At 42.9% G+C, this 22,858-nt stretch overlaps 1 protein-coding gene across 1 annotated transcript in view; it reads left to right on the forward strand.

Annotated features, from left to right (window-relative positions):
* The window catches only part of BMPER (BMP binding endothelial regulator), a 251,126-nt gene that overhangs the window by 21,027 nt on the left and 207,241 nt on the right, over window positions 1-22,858 (forward strand). The window contains exon 3 of the mRNA XM_047096890.1: window positions 9,658-9,757. Coding sequence (XP_046952846.1) covers window positions 9,658-9,757 — 100 coding nt within the window. The remainder of the gene's footprint in view (window positions 1-9,657; window positions 9,758-22,858) is intronic.

Genomic DNA, 22,858 nt, shown 5'->3' on the forward strand with positions numbered 1-22,858 from the left:
ATTGCCTTCATATGGGAAGTCTGGAGCTGGCTTTTCCAGTTTCAGCCAGCTAGAGGGCCCCTGCTTCCCCTTGCTCTCCTGTCTGATGCTCCTCAGGCTAACTGGACCCTGTCTGCAGTCAGTATGAATGGGAAGGCGATCCGGGAGCAGGGATCTTTCCAGCATCTAATGCCTCACATCGCCTTTACCGTTATTCAGAGGCAGGACAGTAGGAATCAGCTCTACAGCCTGCCATCCCAGGGGTCCCTTTGAAAGCCTCTGTGATTGCTGGTGGTCAGGGTCAATTGTGCAGATGTCTTTAAAAGTGTCTCACTAGTGACCAGAAAGTTACTTTGTCAAGATGACAGATGGACTGCGAGCAGCCCCTCCACCCTGCCTGTGTTCCCTGTGATGTCAGCTCCATTTACTTGTCAAGAGCAGGTATTTTTGTAGCTCCCAACAGTGCGCAAGCTTTCACGGGCAACCTGAGAAAACTCTTCTGTTCTGTGAAAAATCTGCTCCGTGGCTCGTTGTTGACCCACAGGAATGAGGGGGCATGTGAGAACCTGGTGAGTCCCACCCACTGTGGAAGATGCAGGAAGTGGCATGTGCTGACGAGGGGGACACCTTTCAGGGCTGGCCCCAAGAGGAGGTGGTCTGCCACCTCCCACCATCCCGGCAGGACACCAATGGGATCTAAGACACTCCATCTCTACGCTTTGGACGTTTGCATTCTTGGCAGAGAATCCTCTATGTGCGTAATTGACAGGGTCCGTTGACCTCTCAGCGTCTTTGTCTAGCCAGAGAGCCTGGTTTGTACATGGTGGTGGGTCAGAAGAGGCACTGCCACCATCATCTCTCCACGCATCCTTCCTGGATGTCACATCGCAACCTTTCCTGTGGGAGGTGCTCCAACTTTATTATTATGTTTAGCTCCTTCACTCCTCAGTCTCTCCAATACTCCCGCCAAACTAGTGGGCAGCCTCCACGCCATTGCCCAGAGAGGAGGAAGCCTGGCTTGTGCCCTCAGTGTCATAGATGTCGCTGGTGGTTGGACTTGGCCTCCCATCATCTGGAGAGTAAAAGAACTCACCAGAAATGCATACAAATGTTCAGAGAATTTCATCTCCCCTTTCTTCTTTGTTTTCTTTTTGGGTGGAGGAAGAAACAGATTCATTATTCTTCATGTGCTGAAGGGCGCACAGCAAAGTAAAATCATCAAAGGTGCTGGGAGAGACAGCTGGACCGCTTGTGCTGGAGGCTGCGTTACTTTGAAGGACTTCACCCCCTCTCACCCCTGGTCCGGAATCTGTAGACATTTCCTCTGTATCACCGGCCCCATCCCACGTCCCAGCTGTTTGACTCCCTTTTGGTTGGCTGGGGAGGAGAGAGGAGCGGGCTTGAGAATTTGGGCAAAATTAAGGAAGGATGCCCACATTTATTCCTCTCGCTTCACATATTTGGCTCCCGTCTCCTGGCAAAAGGGGACCAGCCTATCTTCTGGTTTTCCCTTCTGCTTCTGAGGGCTGGAGTTGTCAGAGCCGCGCCTGTGGCAGGGTCCGATGTGCGAGGTCACCGGCTGCTTTATGTCCCATCCATTACAGTTCCATGAACGTGGTGCTACCCGCAGACCCTCGCTTATAAGACGTACGGTGTAATAAAAACCAGGCAGTGCTACTTTCTTTGGGCTACTATTTTTATTTGGTGGTTATTTCTTTTGTGTTCTGCCATCTCTAATGTTTTGGTTCTATTTCAAAATATGATTAAACAGAATGAGGAGCTGTCTGACACTGCCCTGTTTTAAATCAGAGTTGTGCTTGAGTGGCCGGGACATTCTAATGGCCTGCGTTTCTTTGTTCTGAGGGTTTCTTGAAAAGGAGAAAAAAAAAAAAAAAAGAAAAAGGAAAGAAAAAAGAGAAAAGAAAAAAACAACAACACCAGACCTAAATCCTTAAACAGCATAGAACCCCAAACAATCCCTTCCAACAAACGAAAGCGCATTAAAAAAGAATTGAAATGTTAGGTAAGTTAAATATAAAAGGCCTCCTTATTAATCCCCCGTTGCTTCTTCTGGCACGTGTCATATTTTCAAGGTACAATATCAGGAGAGCACTGTCACTTAGTGATGTATTAGGGCCATATATCATCAGAACATCGTCTTTGTAGAGGATATGGGTACTAAAAGACACGATTCTGGCCAGACAGAACAGCAGGGGGCCTTACTTCTTTTCTCCAGCCCCCCCCTTACCCCTCCTGCCTTTTTCTTTAATCTCCCTCTGTTTTGTGTTGCAGAGAAGTGAATTTCTTCATGGGATATGACTTGTTGCAAAATAATCGGGGGGCCCCGGTGGGCTTCATAAAGTCTTTTAAATGGCTGAGTTTCAAGGGCAGCTTTGTTCAGAGTTTGCACTGTTCGCAGGGCCGGGGAAGGCCGCATTTGCCAGGGTCCAGGTCTCCAGGGGAAAGGCTCGCTGAGCCTAGACAGGAGGAAGAAAGAATAACACTCCCAGATGTAGTGCAGTGAATTGTGTTGTCCTTGCAAGATGCTTGCTTGCACATTAAGTCTCCAAAAATATGTTCTTGCAAGGGATTTTTACCTTAAGACTCCAAAAGTGTGGCCTCCGGGTGCTACCAGCCTCCCGGAGAGACACCCTCCTGCTCAAATTGAGGAAGCAATGACAGGGCTCGGAGGCTAAGGATCCAGGTTCTCATCTGTTTTGCAAATGACCAGGCTTTCAGAAATTGAGGCTTGTTTTGAGTTTTAAGCCAGAGACTTAATCTGTCTATCTTAAAATGCACTATTTTTATTCATGTGTTCAAAATGAAACCATAAACCACTAAGGTTTATAATGGTCTGAAAATGAGGAGTGCTTAACAAAGGCAAACATTTAAATTCCTAGCTACAAGGGAGAGATGGCTCATCTTAGCCTTTGAACCAAATTGTGTAGCATTGTGATTTAATCACCAACACCGCTATCGGTGAGTCCTGGCTTTGAATCTCTGCCCTGACTAGCTGTGTAAACCCAGGGAAGCCCTTAAAACTCTCTGTGCCTCAGTTTTCTTATCGAAAACAATAGGGGTAAATTGGTACCTTCCTGAGACTTGTTGCAAAGGTTAAAAAGGATATAATACACAAAACATGCTCAGCACAGTCTAGCAAATAATAGATTTTCTACAAATGCCAGGTACTCTTAATAGTTCAGCCCCCTGCCCGGAAAACTATATGCCACTTCATTGTTTGGTTAGCAATGGATCGGCGTCTCTCTCTCTCTCTCTCTCTCTCTCTCTCTCTCTCTCTCTCTCTCTCTCGCTTTGGCTATTAAAGGAATTTGCAAAGAGTGGTGGAGGTTGGGGGTTCAGAAAGGTCTGAAAATGCTAATTTACATTAAAAGCAAGGGCCATTGACACCTGCCACCTTTCCTACTGACCTCAGACACCTCCCACCTCTTGTACTGACCTCACTCAATTGGGGAAGAAAAGAGATCTTGGGAAACATTCTCTTGCCTGGGAAGTTTGAGTCATTTTCCTTACTAATCGCCCTTTCCTCACCTTTGAAATGGTTTTGTTAATTTTTTCTCTCTTTCCATTTTTTTTTTCTTCCTATTTTCATTGAGCTGAGAGATATGGCTCAGAGACTCATACTTGTAACTAAAGCTTTGTAGTGGACCAAATTTCCCCCACCCCTTTTTTTTCTCCAGCTCATTCTGTGCAAGAATTATGGGGAAGTCAATTGTACTATCAGTAATAAAGGACGAGCAAGTAAAAGCTTAATTAAAACAATAAATCATCAATCAAATTTAATATTGCCACTGGCAACCACTGAACTATCTCAGTTCCCCCCACCCGCCCGGTGATTATTGTCTCAGAGATCAAGAACAGATTTTGTCCGAAGGAGACAGGCTGGAGCAGGTACAGGCTTGTGTTGGCTCCTCTATGAGCGCTCATGCTCCCTTGGAAAGGATTTCCCCTGACCGTATGTTCCAGAGAATCACTGTATTTTATGTCCCATTTGTCAAACCCACTGACAAGCAATGGAACCTGCCCACTCTGGGTCTTTTCTTTCAGCCTTTGCCTGTATCTCTGAATTCTAGAACCATGCCATTCTGCAGCCCAGTCTGTTTGCCCAAGTCCCGGTCCAGCCCTTGCACGGTGCCTTTGACAGGTTACCTTATAAAAGGGCCGGAGACCTTGTGTGTTGGGCCCAGGTGGCCTCTTTCCGGAAGATTTCCAGACTAGCTCAGCTACATACTAATCTATTCCTAAAATCTCAACAGTCATGTAGGAGCTAACCTAATTCTAATATGATACACCCATAAATTTTAATGCTGTGCCTTAGCAACTAACCTCCTTGGCTGGCCCCTTAATCCAGGCCTGGGAACCAGGTTGTGTTCCCAGGTCCACTGCTCGCTAGCTCTTTGAGGGACCTGAGACACTTAACTTCATTGTGTACCATTCCCCCATCTGCAAATCTTAAGAAACCTGTGAGGATTAATGAAATAATGTCTGCTGAGCGCTTTAGAAGAAAAGTGCTATGTAAACGTGAAGTATTATTCTTCTGTTTATGAGAAGTTTTATAATATCGCCTAGGAGAAATTGTGACCTGCGTTCAAAGGTACCATAAAGTTCCCTTCGGCTCTTTTGGGGCTGGATTTGGGTTACAACGGGGGACTTCAAGGAAAAGTTGACCTCTTTAACTTCATGCATGGGGAGACTAGAAATTCCATGGAGAATACATGTGCTGATGTCGGATCACCTTCCTCCTTGGGAAACTTGACACAAGATATTTGTAATCCTAAAAACAAATTCCTCTGTGATCAATCTTGAGACTCTCAAGTAGTGAAACACCATTGAGAAAAAACAAAACAAAACACCATTTTTCTCACAGAGAAAAATGATTTGATTCGGGGTCAAAGTGTCCTATCTGTGCTCACCGCCCACGATGGCTTTTGAGTCAAGGTGACATTCCCGCTTGGTGCCAGAAGCTGCCCTGCAGTTTTGGTGTGATCTGCTAACGTGTGACATCTTGTTTCCTCCAACACTGTAGGTTTCTGGAGAATAGAGAGGAAGCTTGTAGCATGACTCCTCGCTCCAACGGCACCGCGCACCATGGCACACATATCAAGTCTTCAGTTTGGCTGCTCTAGAACTACACTGTGTCTTTACTTGTCAGAGTTGTCATGCTGGGCATCCGTCCCCTGACAGTAGCTGTTGATGAAGGGGACAGATGAGTCAGGGTTAATATGGGTCCACTCCCATGGATGTTTGCGTTTTGGTAGGGGGATTCTGGAGGGCAACACAGTCTTATAAGCTCCTCCTCAAGTAAGACTGCCATGATTCAATGACAGAGTTGGGGGGGGGGGCTTGCACATACATAGGAGGAAGGGATAGTCTTCAGGGCTTCTAATGGAAGAAAGACAACCACTGTTAGTTGCCTCTTTATCTTCTCTATGATACTCCCTGGCCTGTGGACTTCATTGACATATTGAGTGTTGTTCATCTGGTCAGAAAAAAGTATTACAACTTCACAACCTTCTTGATTTTCTGCAAAAGGGTCTGGCACTTAGAATTTGGTAGTTTGCCAAATGACAGCTGTTTGCCCCCAAGGGTAGGGTTTGGTTTTATAAGAGACAAGGACTGAAGGGAAATAATGCCATCTTCTAGGAAGACACTCAGGTGGTCTGCCAGCTTCCTAATATGGCTGTAGAGTCTCAGCAGGCGGGGCACCAGGTATTTTTGTTTTTATTCTTATTTCAAGATATTTGAGGTACAGTTTCAGAGTCTAAAAATAGAGTATCTGCCTGCTGACCTTTCTCCCTGATCGGTCTCATCATATTAGCTGCTGTGTTTTCCTCTCCAGATTTCTATTTTATTATTATTTTTTAAAATATAAATGAAAGGTCAGGTAATACTTTCCATATTTCATAATAGGATTGGTCCCGGAAGAATCTGAGAAAAAAAAAAAAAATCAAGACATTGGCTTGAAAGAGAACAAAAGCATTTCAAAAAACATTTTTTTCTAGTTGCAGAAAGCAAACAGGAAAATCTCCCAGTGGTGATCTGCTATCTTCTCTATAACCCCACCACCACTCCCCTGCAGTGGGAGATCATTTCCCTCAACAGCAGACGCTGAAAAATGTTCAGGAGCCACTACTGGGTCTCATGGTCCCAATTCCTAAGCCCATGGAACTCTGTGCTACCATCTAGTGGCAGACTTCAGACACAACAAGCTGGCTGCGGGAATCCTGTTTGAACTTGGCTGTGGCTGGAGCTGTGGTTTGGCTCACATCCTTATAGAGCTTTGTTGCCAGCCATGTAGACTTTTTCTTTTTTACTCCCTATGCCCCCCCTTCTATTTTTGCATGTTGGCACTTCATTTCATGTGCCTCCAGAGGCTATGTTTGGGGTTTTGATATATTCAGTCTTTTGGAAAGGAGGCAATAATGCAGATACCTTTGACAACAGGTAAATCACAGGCAGGCTGACCCTAGAAAGTGATAAACACCAGGAGACAGAGACAGAGCATGAAAAATGTGATAAGGCTTATTACTCTTAAACACTGGCTAGGTCTGTTTTTTAGAACATTCTGACATTTTCCTGCAGTGCTTTTCTACCACTGTGTCTGTTGCTTAGATTTGGAGAGATTCAAGCCCAAGCTGGAATCTCTGGGAAGTCTGTTTGGGGATGCCAGTCTAGATTTCAGAGATATATAGGCACAGCTACCTATCAGATTATCCAGAATGGTTAGAATTGTCCTCATTACCAGAAAACAGCTGGTGTTTGTACACCTTCCCGTGGTTGGTGATGACAAAGCTCTGTGGAGTTATCCTGCTCCTGTTAGAGAGCTCACTTCACTTGTGTGGAACGACTGGGAAGGCACCAGTCTCCCCTGGGGCTTCTGGGCCGGGACATTGTTTTGTTCTTGTCTGTATCCTGAGTGCCTGGAAGTAGCAAAGTGCAACATTTAAATGTTTGCCTTTGGAGTCAGACAAGCCTCTCTTTGCATTCCAAATCTGACTTTTATGTGACCCTGGGCAGGTTTCTTAACCTTGGTTCCTCATCTGTAAAATGGGGGGTGATGTGGATTTTTTGGGGTGAAATAATGCACATAAAATTCTTAGCACAGAGCCCGGTACACGGAACGTGTTTGGTAAGTATGAATCAGCATCAGAAAAGGCTTCTTGAGTGAAGAAGTGAGCCAAACGAGCCATGGCCTTGCATCAGGGCAGAGGACACTTGGCGCACATGGGGATGAGGAGGCCAGCGGAGGTGGGCTGCTGCAGGCGTGGCTTCGTGTGCGGCTTCTCACCAGAGCCGCCGGCTGCAGCCCAGCGTTCTTGTCTTGCCGCAAAATCAGTGACAGCAAAGCGAGTGGTCTTAATTAACCTGTGCTTAAATTTACTCTGTAGCTGCTGGACTCAATTAAGGAGACAGAGGAATCAGCCTCTGGCCAGCAATTCTCTGTAGTTTTTCTTGCTTTCTTTGAGGGCCTGCGATTCTAAGCATGTGCTTCATATCCTTGTCAACCAGACACCAGGGAAATGATCAGATATGGCGGCTTGGTAGAATATGAAAAAACTCCAAATGTCATTAGAATGGGGGAAATCCTGCAGTAAAAGTAGAGCTAAAGTTTAGGTTTGGGGTGTGTATGTGTGTGTGTGTGTGTGTGTGAGAGAGAGAGAGAGAGAGAGAGAGAGAGAGAGAGAGAGAGAGAGAGAAAGAGGGAGGGAGAGAGAAAGGGAGAGAGAGAGAACAACAAAAAAATTCCAGATGTGCAGCTACAAACCATCTGGTTGGAATGACTTTTGTGCTGGACTGTAATTACAAGCTATTTATTATGAATCTTGGGATCCTGTTATGGATTTTGACTGGCTCCCAGGTTTCTAATTTAGCAAAGGATTCCTATATTTAAGAAAGTGTGGGTCTTCCTATTTATCAGACCCTGAATTGTGTCTCATACCCACTCTGACCGCCCTTAGAGCTTTGAACTCCCCATGCCTGAGGACTTTTCCCTCCAGAGAGGAGATGCACTTGGGGGTGGCCCTTCCCTAAAGCTGCAGCCAGGTTTGCATAAGCCGTGCTAACAGAAGTTCTGCTTAGAAAGTGTGTTCACTTCCAGAGTCTTGGGGTGGGGGTGGGGGCGGGGTCGGTATCAAACTGCGGCTTGTGGGAACTGCACTTTGCCAAATGAAGTCACTGTTAATGATGCCAGGCAGCATATATCCCTGATCATTGCTCATGATGACTTCAGTGGTAGTGGAGGGACACTATTAATATTTTAAAATATACCTCTTAAATTTGAGTTGTGACCATACTATGTATTTTGCTTGTAACTTGAGAAAAATTATGAGAATCAGTTGAAGGGCTGTGACCTACAGTGAGTCTTGATGCAGCCATCATTATGAAGGAGAGGGGGAGGGAAAGAGCTTTGGAGGGCTGGGAGCTGGGCCACCTGGGTTCAGATTATAGGTCTACCATCACTTGAGGGACTGCTGACAGCTCCCGAACCCATCTCAGCCTCACTGGGAACAAGAATGTGCTCCGTAGAGTGGCTGCACGTTGGAATTACCTGGGAAGCTCGGGAAGCACCCAGGTCTCATCCTCAGATCAATCAGCTCGGAGCTTCAGGGGGTGGGAGACAGTGCCCTCTTTGTTAAGAACCACACAAGGGTCCTGGTTTGCAGCTAAGGATGAGGACCACAGATTGTGGGAGGAAATGAGGTTAGCTCCGTGAAGGACCTTATCACATAACAGACACCAAAAAGGGTGGGGGGGGGGGAAAGAATGGATTCCTCAGGTCATATATATATATACCTTCTCTGAGCAGCAGTTTTCTTGTTTATCAACGGGGGATATGAATAATGCTTATCTCGCAGAAGTTAAGTAGGAATGAAAGCCATAGCGCCTAGCATATAGGAGAAACTTACTGAAGCTCAAATCTTGTTGAGGTTTGTGACATTGTATTTTTGGTGCACGTGTATCCGGTCTGTGTATAAACAGGCATATACATCACGTTTGGGTCTTCTCTGAGACATTTTAACAGCTAACCTTTCAGGATAAAACCGAAGATGCAAATGCTCACCACACTTCATTAGCATAAGTGCTAATATAATGCAGCTGTCCCATGGCTATAAAACACTGACGCCTGTGTCTCTGCTTGGCGTGGGGAATATTATTTTTTCTCTAACTGAGCTGATTCAATACTCAACTTTGTCATTATTTGAGTTGGAACTTTAGATTGCTGCATTTTAATGCACTCTACTATTAAGGATTGTTGGACGGCTGTGTGCAAATATTTTTGTTCTCACGATGCAGTCCTGGCCCAGGTAGCCCAATGGGCAAAATATGATTTACACAAATATTATCGTTCCTATAGTGTATACTAAAGAGAAACCTTAGAACAGAGCGGGAGAATGCTTTTCTCTCGGCGTTCGGTTATCTGGGTTACGTTGGTTTCTGAAGAAGGGACTTTTCATCCCTTCTCGTGTGCCCTTCTCAAAAGTTCTGTGTTTCTGGATGACTATTTCTGTTCCAGAGAGAGCGAAATCCTATTTGCTTTCCTGAGTGTTCTTGCCAAGATGAAGGCAAGATAGGAAGAGGGAGGCTAGGAAAACCTGTGTCAGGCTTCTGGGGATTCTGTTTGGAGTTGCTTTCAAATGTCTCTTGTCTCTTTTTGCCTAGAACAAGGAAGTGACCTGTAAGAGAGAGAAGTGCCCAGTGCTGTCGAGAGACTGTGCCCTGGCCATCAAGCAGAGGGGAGCCTGTTGTGAGCGGTGCAAAGGTGACTTATGTCTTGGCCGCCTTCTCTTCGCTGGGGTGCAAGTGGGTGTTGGGAGGGAAGCTAGTGTGTGTGTATGTGTGTGAGTTTGGGGAGGTTGGTAATAATAGGGACTCTTCTAATGGAGGGAAGATAGAAGAGTGGCCATCTGCATATTTGGTTTCCTTTCGAAGGCAAGTGGCTTAAGTGTGACAGAGATGCTACAGACATGATGCCTATGTATGTTCGTATGGACATGCGCACTGTTTCTTTTGTCAAGAAGTTTCGATGGTTTCTCCTGGCTGCACACTCACCCTGCCTTCCTCTGCCAGAGGCGTAAGCCCGAATTTTATCATTTTGATCCCTATTCATTTTTTTCTTAACTTCAAAAATGAATCAACGTTGCTCCCCTCACCTTGGAAGCCTCTCTAACATATCCTTACTCCAACCTCGTTTTCCACGGCCCTCCAGTGCACGCACTCTCTCTTGAACATGCTGTTCCTGCTGTAGCCGCTTAGCCTCGGCTCAGGTCTCTCCTCCCCACCTGTCCACATGCTGCCTGTGCTTAAGGCCCCCAGCCTACCTTGTCTATGTTTCTGTGGCACACAGAAGTCCACATGGGTTCTTCATGGCTGTGCTTTTTCTCCTTCATCACCTTGTTTGCGTTCGTAAGTCCTTGGGGACGGGAGCCATGTCATGCTCTGACATCACCTTGTGCCTAACAGAGGGGGTCCCTCAAGAGGCACCGAGAGCATCATGGCTCAGGATGTGGGCTCTGGAGTTACACTGCTATGCCAGAGTCCAGCAGTCCCGGGCTGTGGAGTGTTTACCAAAGTTCATGGCCACTAGGAACCTCAGTATGTGACCTTATTTGGAAATAGGACCTTTGGAAGTATAATTAGTTAAGATAAGGTCATACTGGCTGAGGGTGGCCCCAGGTCCGATATGACAAGTGTCTTTAGACCAGGGAGTGGAGACAGGCAGATACACAGAGAAGACAACCATATTATGGCAAAGGCAGATATAAACGCCTGCGCTCTGTTCTCTGGGACTCCCGTTCAGTTGTTCTGGGGAGGGGGAATAGGTGTTTGTCTTTTTAAGTTTTTTTAAATGTTTATTTATTTTTGAGAGACTGGGGGAGGGGCAGAGAGAGAGGGAAACACAGAATCTGAAGCAGGCTTCAGGTTCTGAGCTATCAGCACAGAGCCCAACGTGGGGCTCGAACCCACAAACTGTGAGATCATGACCTAAGCCAAAGTCAGATGCTTAACCAACTAAGCCACACAAGCCACCCTCTGAAGGCATTTTTTTTTTAATGTTTATTTCTGGGAGACAGAGAGACAGAGTGGGGGAGGAGCAGAGAGAGAGGGACCCACAGAATCTGAAGCAGGCTCCAGGTTCTGATCCGTCAGCACAGAGCCTAATGTGGGGCTCGAACCCACGAACCGTGGGATCATGACCTGGGAGGAAGTCGGACGCTCAACCGACTGAGCCACCCAGGCGCCCCGGTCTGCAGCCATTTTTAATGACAACCCATGAGTCTCAATATTCAGCAAAGATCCTGTGAACTTTTTAAAACATACTATTATGTAAAATCCACATTTCAAGAATTAATGCCCAATTGTGTGTTAATAACTACAGTTATTGTAGTAAACTATTTAGTTAAAAAATTAAAAACTAAAAAAGCAAAATCAAACCCAACAGAGACAGAGATTAGAGTTAAGCCACCACAAGCCAAGGAGCACCTGGAGACACTAGGAGGCAGGAGAAAGCAAGGAGGGGCTCTTCCCAAAGCCTTTACAGGGAGCACAGCCCTGCCAACACCCTGATTTTGGACTCCTGGGCTCCAGAACTGTGAAAGAGTAAATGTCTGTTGTTTAAAGCCACCAAGGTTGTGGTAATTTATTATGGTAGCCCCAAGAAAAGAATACACCAACATCTCTACTTAGGCAGGTAAAGATATGGAATCTCTCCCCCAGTTCCCACCTATATATGGAGGTAATAATTGTGTTGGAGGCAGTTGAGTGGGAAGGTCCATTCAAAGTGCTTAGCACAGCCTGACATGTAAGCGTTTCTCAGTTAATTTCAGTATGGTAGGTGCTCTTTAAATATTTGGTAACTGGACTATAAAAATATACCTTCTGAAGCCTTTTTGGAGCAGGGGTGCAGTGGGCTGGGATGATATTTTTTCAGAGCCTTTTGCATCAACCATTTACCTATTGCCTTCTTACAAGTTGGGAGTCAGATGTTTTACCCATTTGACTTCTGAGAGCTATCAATGCGAGGCCTGAAATGGTAATTTATTAGGAATCTCCCAAGCAGATGGTCAGATAAAGCGATTCTAGTGAAAAACACATTAGCGAGCCAGTGCGTGTCCAAGTTACTGTTGTTTCACCTTAAAGAAGCTCCTCTATTCATTCTTTATTTTTTGAACTGCTTATTTGCCATCTTCATCTTTCAGCGATTAATATGGCTGCCTTGCCAATGAGAGGCCAGTTAGATACCACAGGATGGAAGCACCGTGTGTCAAGGGAACATGCCCAAGGCTTTGGGTTTGTTTCCCCATTAACCGTGGTACAGCAGGGAACTTTCTGTGGCTGTAGTGTATGACTGTCTTTTCTGATTGTCCTGCTGTTTCCTTTATGGTCATTTTTCCCCCTGATTATCCTACCATCCCAAGGGAAAGAGATACCCAAAACAAACCCATTTCTTGAATGTTCTTTTTGAGCTTTAAGAAGATAAGGTTCTTCAAATTAAACTGGGCCCAAGAATAGACTAGAGAATTCAGCATACTGAGATCTCTTTCTGTTAGTAGTGTCAGCCTTTTGGGGGAGGTCAAAATTCCCAACCTGCCCTGAGGTGGTCCTTCATGAGAGAGACTCTTGAACGCATCAGAATTCTCAAGCTCCGGAGGTTGATGTTAGAGACACCCCCTTCATTTTTCTTTATTTCTACTCCATCGCACACACTATTTGTCTCATGGATTTTAAGAGAAACAATTGTATTCGCTCTTAGCTACTGGCTTATTTATGTGTTTCTGATCAGAATAGTAACATATGCTCATAGAAGAAGCTTTGAAGAATAGTCTAAAGTGTGGGAAAGCAGAAAATAAATTTACTGATAACCCTACCACCAGAAGGTACAATTGTTAATATTTAGTATATTTCTTTCCATATTTTTCCCTGTGTAAAAGTGTTTAGCTAATAGCTTACTACTTATGTTGCATTATTAAAAAAAAGATTTCCACTTAAAATCAGGGCATCAAATCTTTGCAACTAACTTGGAAATATTGCCCTTGATGGGTACATGAGATTCTGTTATGGGAAGGTTATCAACATTCACTTGGTCGTTCTCCATTTCTGGGCATTGAGGTTGTATCTTAAATTGGAGCACTGTGGAAGGTGAAAGAAAGACAAACAGCTGAAACCAAAGAGCACACACAGTGAAATAAAAATGACTGGAAAGAGAGAATCAAGAGGAGCATTACCTGGGTAGGGAGAAGTCAGTGTGAACCCACAGACCACGCTGGATTTGGCATCCAAAGGAATCTGGATGGACCTCTCCTTAACCCTTTTGCACCATTTGTTCGCGCAGGGGGAGAAACAATAATAACAACAGAAAACTAGCTGTGTTTCTCAGAAGTCCTCTTTGAAACAGCGTCCTCCATGCTAACACTGGGGGTTTTGACTTTTCTTACTCAAAGAGGGTGATTCAGTGAGGAATCATATTAATGAGAATTTTGTCGATAATACTTGACTTCAGAGCAGAGTGATGTTTAGGCAATATTGTCTCAGGGTCAAATAATTTTGATCAGATCAGGGAATAATATGCAGTTAGTTTTTCTTAGCAAAGAAATGGAGCCTCTGGTTTTGGATCAGTTAACACATGGTCAGCAGAGAACTGATGGACTTCATTCCTCTGTATTTTGAAAGGCATTTACGTCAAGGATCCCATCTTTATGCTCATTCTGAAGTTGCTCATCAGATAGATTAGGTCACAGTGAGGTCAGGCCTCTTGTAGAGATGAGCATGTATCTGACCTGGTGGGATAGGTGGAGGGTGTGTCTACCAGGCTTCCCAGAAGAGACAGCCCTTCTAGAAGAGCCTTTCTACCAGCAGGTATGCATAAAGGTAAAATCTAGCACTGCTAACTTGGTGAAGCAATAGTGAAAGCTTGATAGTTGCTTTGACTTGCCCTTGAATATTGTTTTTTGTCTGTCCTTTCTCTTACCTGAAGGAATCGTGAGTATAAGCAGTGATTCTCAAAATACAATGGACTACAGGATCACCTGTTAAATGTAGATTCCTGGGCCTTGCCCTGCAATAATAATAGGAACTGGGATCATCTTTCTCTTTATTCAAATAGCAGCAGCTACTCTAGGTAATCTTTACTCAGTGCCAGGCATTGAATCCTCACAGGTACTGTCATAACCCCCTTTTGAAGATGAAAAAAATGGTACCGCTGAGACGCTTAGTGAATAGTCCAAGGTTACGGACTAGATGATGATGGAGCTGGGGCACAGACTATGATCTCACCATTAGGCTTGCAGGTCTGCTGTGTCCCTGGGCCCAGGTCCCTGATTCTACATTTCCAGGTCTCCACTGGGCGTCTCATGGGGGCTGAGGCTTGAGAACCACTGGTACCAGATAAAGAAAGGACAGGAGGATAAGGGAATGCAAACCACGTGTTTAGTAGAGTGTTGGTTGATATCTACTTCAATCAGTGCGTCTTTGGGGTAAAAAATTGCTTTGCCCTTTGTAGCTGTGAGTCCATCTTGTTTCTCTGACTCTATGTACCCCTCTTATTTGGAAATTTTATGTTACTACAGTTATGGTATCAGATATAAAGTAAAATAGATTAATGACCAAGAAAGTGTAACTAAAATGTTGAAGGGCTGGTGAATGCACACCAAAATTCCTTCCCATTCAATTGTGTAATAAATGAGGGGGAGTTTGATCCTCAAGAACTGACTAACCACCTACCATCATTGTTGGGACTTTCTGTTTTCTCTTTGGACTTTTCTCTCTTCCTCTTTCCCTTTTGAGCATAATTATATAATTTAGACTTTAGTTCAACTTGCGTTAATACATTATCATACCGAAAAAACTAAACAGAAGGGAAAAAAAGTCCTATTCGAACTACAAAAACCCACTCTTCTCAGAAATAATAACCATTATCAACTCATTGGATCTTTCTCAGATATTTTTTAGTTTATTACATATTTATTCACACATATGTACATATATATGTAATTTTGTATGTGTGGTTTTATTTTTACATAAATGGAATTAAGTGGTATATAATCTTTTACAGTTTACTTAAAAAAAATTTCAACAACAGTAGGACTTGGGAATTTTCCCATGCCAGTTCATGCTTTTTAACTGTTTATGGATTCCATAGCACACATGTACAGTAATTTATTTAACATATCTCCACTGATAGATGTTTAGACTTTCAGTTTTTTGCTAAGAAGAGAACCAGCCTGTCATGACTATTGTGCCCTTGTGTGTATGTTTCTTAAGAATTCCATGTGCCATGGGGAGAGGTGTGCAAATGTTCAGTTGAAAAGAATATAACTCAGTGGCCTCCGAAAAAGGCAAGGCTAGTCTCCTTTCCTATTCTGCTCACAGGTTTTAGAACCTTTTTAAAAGGTGATGGATGAAACGTGGGAGAATTAGTGTTACACCTGGCAACATTTAGACATACTGGCCGCCTTCGCCTTAAAAACTCACCACTGCCCATCTTGCCGATTCCCTTTTTAGACTGCTATGTGGGCACTCTTATCCCACTTCTTCCCTGTTCTCAACTTCCCCCATAGGACAGGGGGTATTTTCCTTGCCTTTCTGTGGTTCAGTGAGAAATGGTAGCAAGTGCCTTTTAAAGAACCTAGTTGAGGGCGCCTGGGTGGCTCAGTCAATTAAGCATCTGACTTCAGCCGAGGTCATGATCTTGCGGTTTGTGAGTTCAAGTCCCACGTTGGGCTCTGTGCTGACAGCTCAGAGCCTGGAGCCTGCTTTGGATTCTGTGTTTCCCCCTCTCTCTGCCCCTGCCTTGCTCATGCTCTGTCTCTCTCTGTCTCTCAATAATAAATAAACATTAAAAAAAAAAGCCTAGTTGAGGGCCATCAGTTGCTTTCCTGCTTTTCAATGTAGTCTAGAAAGCACTGACAGTTGTCAATAAATTAAGACTTGAATGATACTATTTTCACAGAATTTTGCCATATGTTGGCAAGCTTCAGTTTTGAATTGACTAGATTTAGAATAGAGACTCCATAAAGAAAGGAGGAAATATTTTACTTGCCTCTTATTTCCTATTTATTTATTTATTTATTTATTTATTTTGAAAGAGAGTGAGCAAGCAGGCTGGGGAAGGGTAAAGAGAGAGGGAGACAGAAAATCCCTAGCAGGGTCCACGCTATCAGCACAGAGCGTGACACGGGGCTCCAACTCGTGAACCTTGAGATCATGACCTGAGCTGAAACCAAGAGTCTGATGCTTAACTGACAAAGCTACCCAGGCACCCCTATGCTTATATTTTATTCTATGTGTACTGTCCTATATTTGGGCCACTTCTATAATCAGTGTTCATAGCTTATTTATGATTATGTGGGGCCTGATTTCATTCCCTTAAATAATTACAGATGTTTATATTTATTGCATCTTGGTCTTTATGACCATGCCCATTCTTTAAGGATCTTTACGAGTTATTCCCATTCTTTGTTTGAGGCCAGGCTGCTGATCAGGAACACACATTCATGATGACATTGTTCCTACAGGAAAATATGATCTTCTATACACCGATCACCTTCGGGTGTGATTAAAGTGGAACCCGTTTGTATCTCCCAAGAGCTGTGACTCAGATGCTCATGAGGGTGGTGGGCATTTGCCTTTCCAGTTAGTATCCTTGAAGCCCTGCGGGTAGTGAGGTATGAATTGTCTGATTGATTTTAAGACCTTGTCTCTCTCTTATCTTCATAGTAGTAGCCCTGAAGGGACTTGTTTTCCCACAGTGCAGGATACTAGGTTAGTCGGTTTATGCTCACCACTTAGTCCTTACAAGAGTGAGGTAATGTCCACCTTTTTCACTTTACATGTGAGGTAACTAAGGGCCCAGAGAGGTTAAATCATTTCTTTGCCAAGGTGTTAGTGACTCGAAGCTCAGCCAGAGGGTGTCCGTGTCCTCAAGGAGCTTGCTCTGTGGAGGGGCAGAAAAATACCCACCAGAGGGGAAGTTCCTAGGGAAGGGGAGTCAGAGTGCAGAGGGAAAGGGAAGGAAGACAGCCTGTGGGTAAGGGACTGGGGAGTGTTCCAGGGAAGGCTTTCCAGAAGGGGCAACTCATTTCTATGAACAAGGAGTTAATCCCATCCAAAGAGGGCTGTTGAAGGGAAAGCTCCCAGGTGAAGGTCATGGTACACACAAAGACATGATATAGTTCTTAGACATTGTCTGCCACGTGTAATCATTTAGGGAACTTGGTAAAATATCAGTTTCTAGGCTTTCCTTTAGACCTAGAGTATTAAAACAAATCTGGAACAAGTTTTTCTTTGTTTGCTGATTGTTTGGGGGAGGGAGGAAGGATCAGATGAAAATGTAATAGAATCCTATTACGACTTCTACTTATTTTACTCTGAAAAAGATGTTGATATTGAAATGAAGTTGTTGGGTAGATGTGCTTGAAGACGGAAATATGAAAACTCCTATTTCCAAAGAATTCTTAGAAAGATTGTTATGGGTATGTGTATATATGCATACATGCATTTATGTTCCTATTCGCTTCAATCAGATTGCTTATGTTTCATTCATTCATTCATTCATTCATTCAACAAGTATTTTCTGGTCTACATGCTGGGTATTTATTGGATGAAATTGCTTACCAATTTTTTTTTAACTATTATGAAGCCCAAATATTCTTTAAAACAAAAAAGTAAGTTATAAATAGTTCTTCTCAAGCAAATATTTCAGTATACTTCTGAGATTATTTTATGTTAAAGTGGTTATAAATTTTTATCCAAATAGCCCAAAACAACAGGGCAAAGATTAATCTAATTTGAAAAAACTCAATATTGTTTGATGAAAACAAATGAGGTCATTGAGAGACAAACAGACGGTCTTGGCAGCATTTCTGTATTTACTTGGACTGAGAATCACCCTTTAATTTCGGGTTCTTTCATGAACAATAATGTATTTGTTATCTGAATATATGCTTGTTATTAGTGGATCATAAATGAATAAGGTGTGTTTCCAACACTTATGGGTCAAATTCCATCCTCTTTCTTCATATAGAGCATGAAATATTAATTGTCTGCAATACTTTGATGAAAGAAATAAGAAAATAGTTGTCAAGTGGAATTTATTTTCCACAGTCTTCTCTTGTCTTTGATTTCTCTGTGCTTTGTCTTACTTTTCTATGGGTTGTGACCCCATGGGTTGCATTTTTTAACAGTTTAACTTGTATATTTGATGTAAAAATTATCCTATGATGTCTCCTGAAATGAAAGAAAAGAGGCAAAATGTAAATATTTGCATGCTAATTTCTAAAATTAGGCCAATCATCCTGGGCTCTGATAAATAAAAATTAAGAAAGCACAGCCTGCCCGGAGAATTTTAAGGGGATTGGGCTCATTTATAGAGACTATTTACTGACCCAGTAAAAGGGAACTATGAATAATGGTAAAAGATTGAACGTTATTAACTATATGTTGTCTTTATACAATTCAAGGTCATGAATAAGGGGCCTCTTCTCAGTGTTGTTTGGAGAGGGACCTGGAAGATGACCATACTGCTTGTGGTTGTTTGTGGGGAGGCAGTCACATACCATAGAACAGGAATGGACCTTTAAAAAAAGGCTTATTTAAAAATAATCACACTCCCTATGTTGACAGAGTAAATTGTCCTATTGTTTAAACAGTTTAAGATGGAAAGGCTGTTAGCCTTGTGCAGATCTAGTTGTTTGCTTTTAACCAGAGTTCTTTTGGCAATCCTAAGGGTGCATTGATTGTTGCCCAAACAAAAGAGTGGCTCTTTCCTCAACCTCAGTTTTCCCTTTTTTTTTTTTATTTTTATTTTTTATTTTTATTTTTATTTTTTTTTAAAATTTTTTTTTCCAACGTTTATTTATTTTTGGGACAGAGAGAGACAGAGCATGAACGGGGGAGGGGCAGAGAGAGAGGGAGACACAGAATCGGAAACAGGCTCCAGGCTCTGAGCCATCAGCCCAGAGCCCGACGCGGGGCTCGAACTCCCGGACCGCGAGATCGTGACCTGGCTGAAGTCGGACGCTTAACCGACTGCGCCACCCAGGCGCCCCTCCCTTTTTTTTTTTTTTAGACATGATCAAATTCTTTGGTAGATATTATATGTGATTTACCCAGATATAGTTTGCCCCAGGTTTCACACCCAAACAAGGAACCAGCTGCCTTCAGGTTAATGCTCTAGTTGTCATTTAAACTATACTGTGAACTAGAGTCAGAATATTTTGGAAGAAAAGACAAATTCCAATCTTCAGGTTTTTGTAGATATTGTTATATTCAGCCCTGAGGGGGTGGTTATTATTATTCTGATTTAACAGATGGGGAAACTTTGCTTAGGGATATGAAGTGATGTTTTTGACTATCCCACAGTCGCTGAGAGGTGGGAGAGGGGACTGACTCCAAATGCTCTGTTCTTCCTGGTATCACATGGCCTATGAGATAAGAAGGAGGGAGGAGAGACTTAGAGAATTAGAAGGGCTCTGGAAATAAAGGAGAGATATGCTAGCCTCAGTATTTGCCTTGCCATAGCCCTTCTCTCTCCATGGGCTTTTATAGGCTTGGGTGAACCCACAATTTCAAGGGAAATATGTGGGTAGAGAAGTTTTGTGGAGGTGATTGAAAACAACACGTGGCTTAGGAGGTGGTGACTTTTTTTTACTAACCGACATTTTTTGGGAATCCCTAACGTAACGTTTTTTTCCTCTTCAGTATCTGTGACTGTTTATACTGCAGCAATGTCCCACTGGGACAACTTAGATGAGTTTGGTCTTTCATGAGTATGTGTGTACCTGCTTTCATAAAATATTTTTAATAGAGAATGCATTCATACAATTAAAACTACACAAAGCATGTACGGTCAAAGGCTTTCTCCCACTTTTGACTTCAGTCACCTGGTATCCTTTACTGGAGACAACCAGATTCTTGGTGATCCTTCTGGAGCCAACCTCTGAATAACTGTGTATGTGTGTTTAATTTTCAACCAAACGAAAGTCTCCACTAGCTTTACTTCTAGCAGTTTTAATGCGAGACTCTCACCTATCAGTTAAACATCTTGGGGATCTGCAGTGCTCTGAAAGACATCCCACCATTGAGCTACTCATTTCCAGTTGCCACTGCTTATTTTTACCATGATTTTGAGCTTAAGAGAATTTTTGATATGTTTCTTGATGAAAGTTGTTAGATTAATGGAATGCCTGCATATATATTTTAACTTATGAAGTATAATTAAATATATCTACTAGCCCCAGAAATTTGAGTGCGGGTTGTTTATAGGTTTTTAAAGACAAGGAAAAAAAAACATAACAAAAGAACTAGAGGGGTTTATTTTTTTCCCCTCTTTTTCTCTCACTGAATAAAGATGCATAAAATGTTAGATTTCATAGATTGGCTTCCCATAATATAAACCATTTAAATAAAAATAACCTTACATGTTAAAAAAAATCTTGTTAACATTAAAATCATACTTTACAAAAATCTGTTTTAGTTGTTAAAACTAGTAAGAAAACATGAAACAGAGATCAGCTTTCAAATTTGTCTCAACCCATTTTTATTCAGGGCCTCTGTTTTTTAAATTCTGTAGGATTTTGGAAGGCAGTTTAAGTGAAGAGTTTGTGGTTGCCTTTAAGTTAGAAGATTAGATTTCCAAGGCTTGCTACTGGCTTGGGTGTATCAGTTTTCACTCTTCTAAAATGGGCAAGTTGAGGATGTTTTCATTGTGGTGGAGGAGGCTGATGGCCCTGGTCTCCCTGTTGTATAAAATGTAAAGTACTTCAGTCAGGTGTGGGCCTGACAGCTGTATTAAAACACAGATGTTCTCTCCATTCAGCTGCTGATGCGTAGTCTATGAGTTTTCTGTTTGTGCATAACAAGCGATGACAAACTTAGTGGCCTAAAATAACACTCTTTATTGTCTCATAGTTTCCACGAGTTAGGATTCTGGGTATGGTGTAGTTGGGTCTCACAGGTCTGCATTTAAAGTCAGCCAGGGCTGGGGTCTCATCTGAGGCTCAAGGTCATCTTCTAAGCTCATGTTTTTGTTAGTAGAATTCAGTTCCTTGCATCTGTGAAATAGCTTGCTTCTTCAAGGTCAGGAGGAGAGCATCTCTCTGACCTACAGACCTTTTTATAAAGGGTTCACCTATTAGGTCAGGCCCACTCAGGATAGTCTCCCTTTTTAATAGCTCAAAGTCAAACCAATTAAGAATGTTAATTACACCTGTAAAATGTCTTCATTCATTCATTCATTCATTCATTTAGTTTTTGAGAGAGTGAGAGAGCGCAAGTGGGGGAGGGGCAGAGGGAGAGGGAGATAAAGAATCTTAAGCAGGCTCCATGCCCAGCACAGAGCACATGAGATTATGGCCTGAGCTGAAATCAAGAGTCAGACACTTAACTGACTGAGCCAGCCAGGTGCCCCTCTGCAAAATCTCTTTACCTTTGCTAAGTGAGATAGCCTACTCATGGGAGTGCCATTCATCACATTCATAGGTCATGCCCATTGTCAAGGGCAGGGGATTACACAAGGTGGATATGTCAGGGAGTGGAAATCTTGGGGTTCATCTTCGAAGTCTACCAACCATACTGAGAGCAGTTCTGGGATGCATGGCAAATAGAAGCATCTATGGAGAATGATGCTTAGAGCTAGGAGATAGGTTATGGATCACACTGCACACTGTAAGTGCTAGCAAATGCTGACTTTTGGCTACTTTCTCTCCTTCTCCGGTTTGGTGGCCACCAAGCCCGCAAGGTCTGGTTCTTGCCTGTCCTCTATCCTTCTCTTGTTTTGGACTTCTCCAGATAGGAGACTTTCTTTCATTTCCCCTTGTGTTCTGTACTCACTTCCTGCCATGGGGCTTTGCACATACTGTTTCCTGTGCATGGGCTGCTTTTCCATTCGATGTCATGTAGTTAACATGTACCCTTTCTCACTGTAGGCATCACTTCCTAGGCTCCACGGCTACTTGTCATAAAATCCCTCCTTCTTAAGACTAGGCACAATTGTCATTTAGCATTTTTGTTTTCTGTAACTCCCACTCAACTGGAGGCTTTGTGTAGGTAGCAACTGTAGTATTCTCGGCTGTGAGCCCTGTGCCTGGCACACCATGGTTGCCTACTGAATATATGTTGGCAAAAGGGCAGTGAGAGGAAGATAGGAAAATTTGGACCAAATTTCAGTCTTCCGTAGTTAGTAACTCATAATGTCAACTGCATAGTTAGGATATTACTACTTGGTCATGTGCATCTTAATACATCTTATGTCCTTTTTGGATTCTGCATAGCTTAAAAAAGAGTTGAGTAAGAATTACAGGGAAAGAATAACAATGTATAAACAGGAATGAAAAATGGCTGAATGTTTATAAACCAGTCCCACGATCCTGATACTTTATTGTTTCTTCACTGAATTCCATAGACGTTAAAAAAAAGTCCTTAAAATCACCACCGCCTCTGTGTATTTTTATGTGGTGGTGGCTGTAGTATATTTCAGTATTAACAGACTTAGTGATAACCTCAATGTAATTTTTGGTAGCTCTTTCCTTGTATTGTACAAAGTTACCAAGTAATATTATGCAGTTAGGACTTCAGATTTCCTAGTTGCCTTCATTTTGATATGATTACCTGCTTTCTTTTATCACATCATATAAAACACACCTCTAATTTGGCTTTAAGTTTTCTGCAGCTGCTCTTAAAACTATTCTGTGACTGCTTGTAACTTGCCCGCCGTGAAGCGTAAACCTCTCTGTACTTTAAGATGATTCCCCCCACCCCTTTCCTGTCTTATGTTTCACTATAGGAATGAAATCAGTGATGCTTATCATCTGAAAATGTCTTGGAATCAAAACATTCTGATCTCCTTTGAGGCTTCTTATGGCATCGT

The sequence above is a fragment of the Lynx rufus genome, unplaced genomic scaffold, assembly GCF_022079265.1.
Source record: "Lynx rufus isolate CCGP_SWC_20201006 ecotype Redwood Valley unplaced genomic scaffold, mLynRuf1.p SCAF_4, whole genome shotgun sequence".
In the NCBI taxonomy this organism is placed as follows: domain Eukaryota; kingdom Metazoa; phylum Chordata; class Mammalia; order Carnivora; family Felidae; genus Lynx; species Lynx rufus.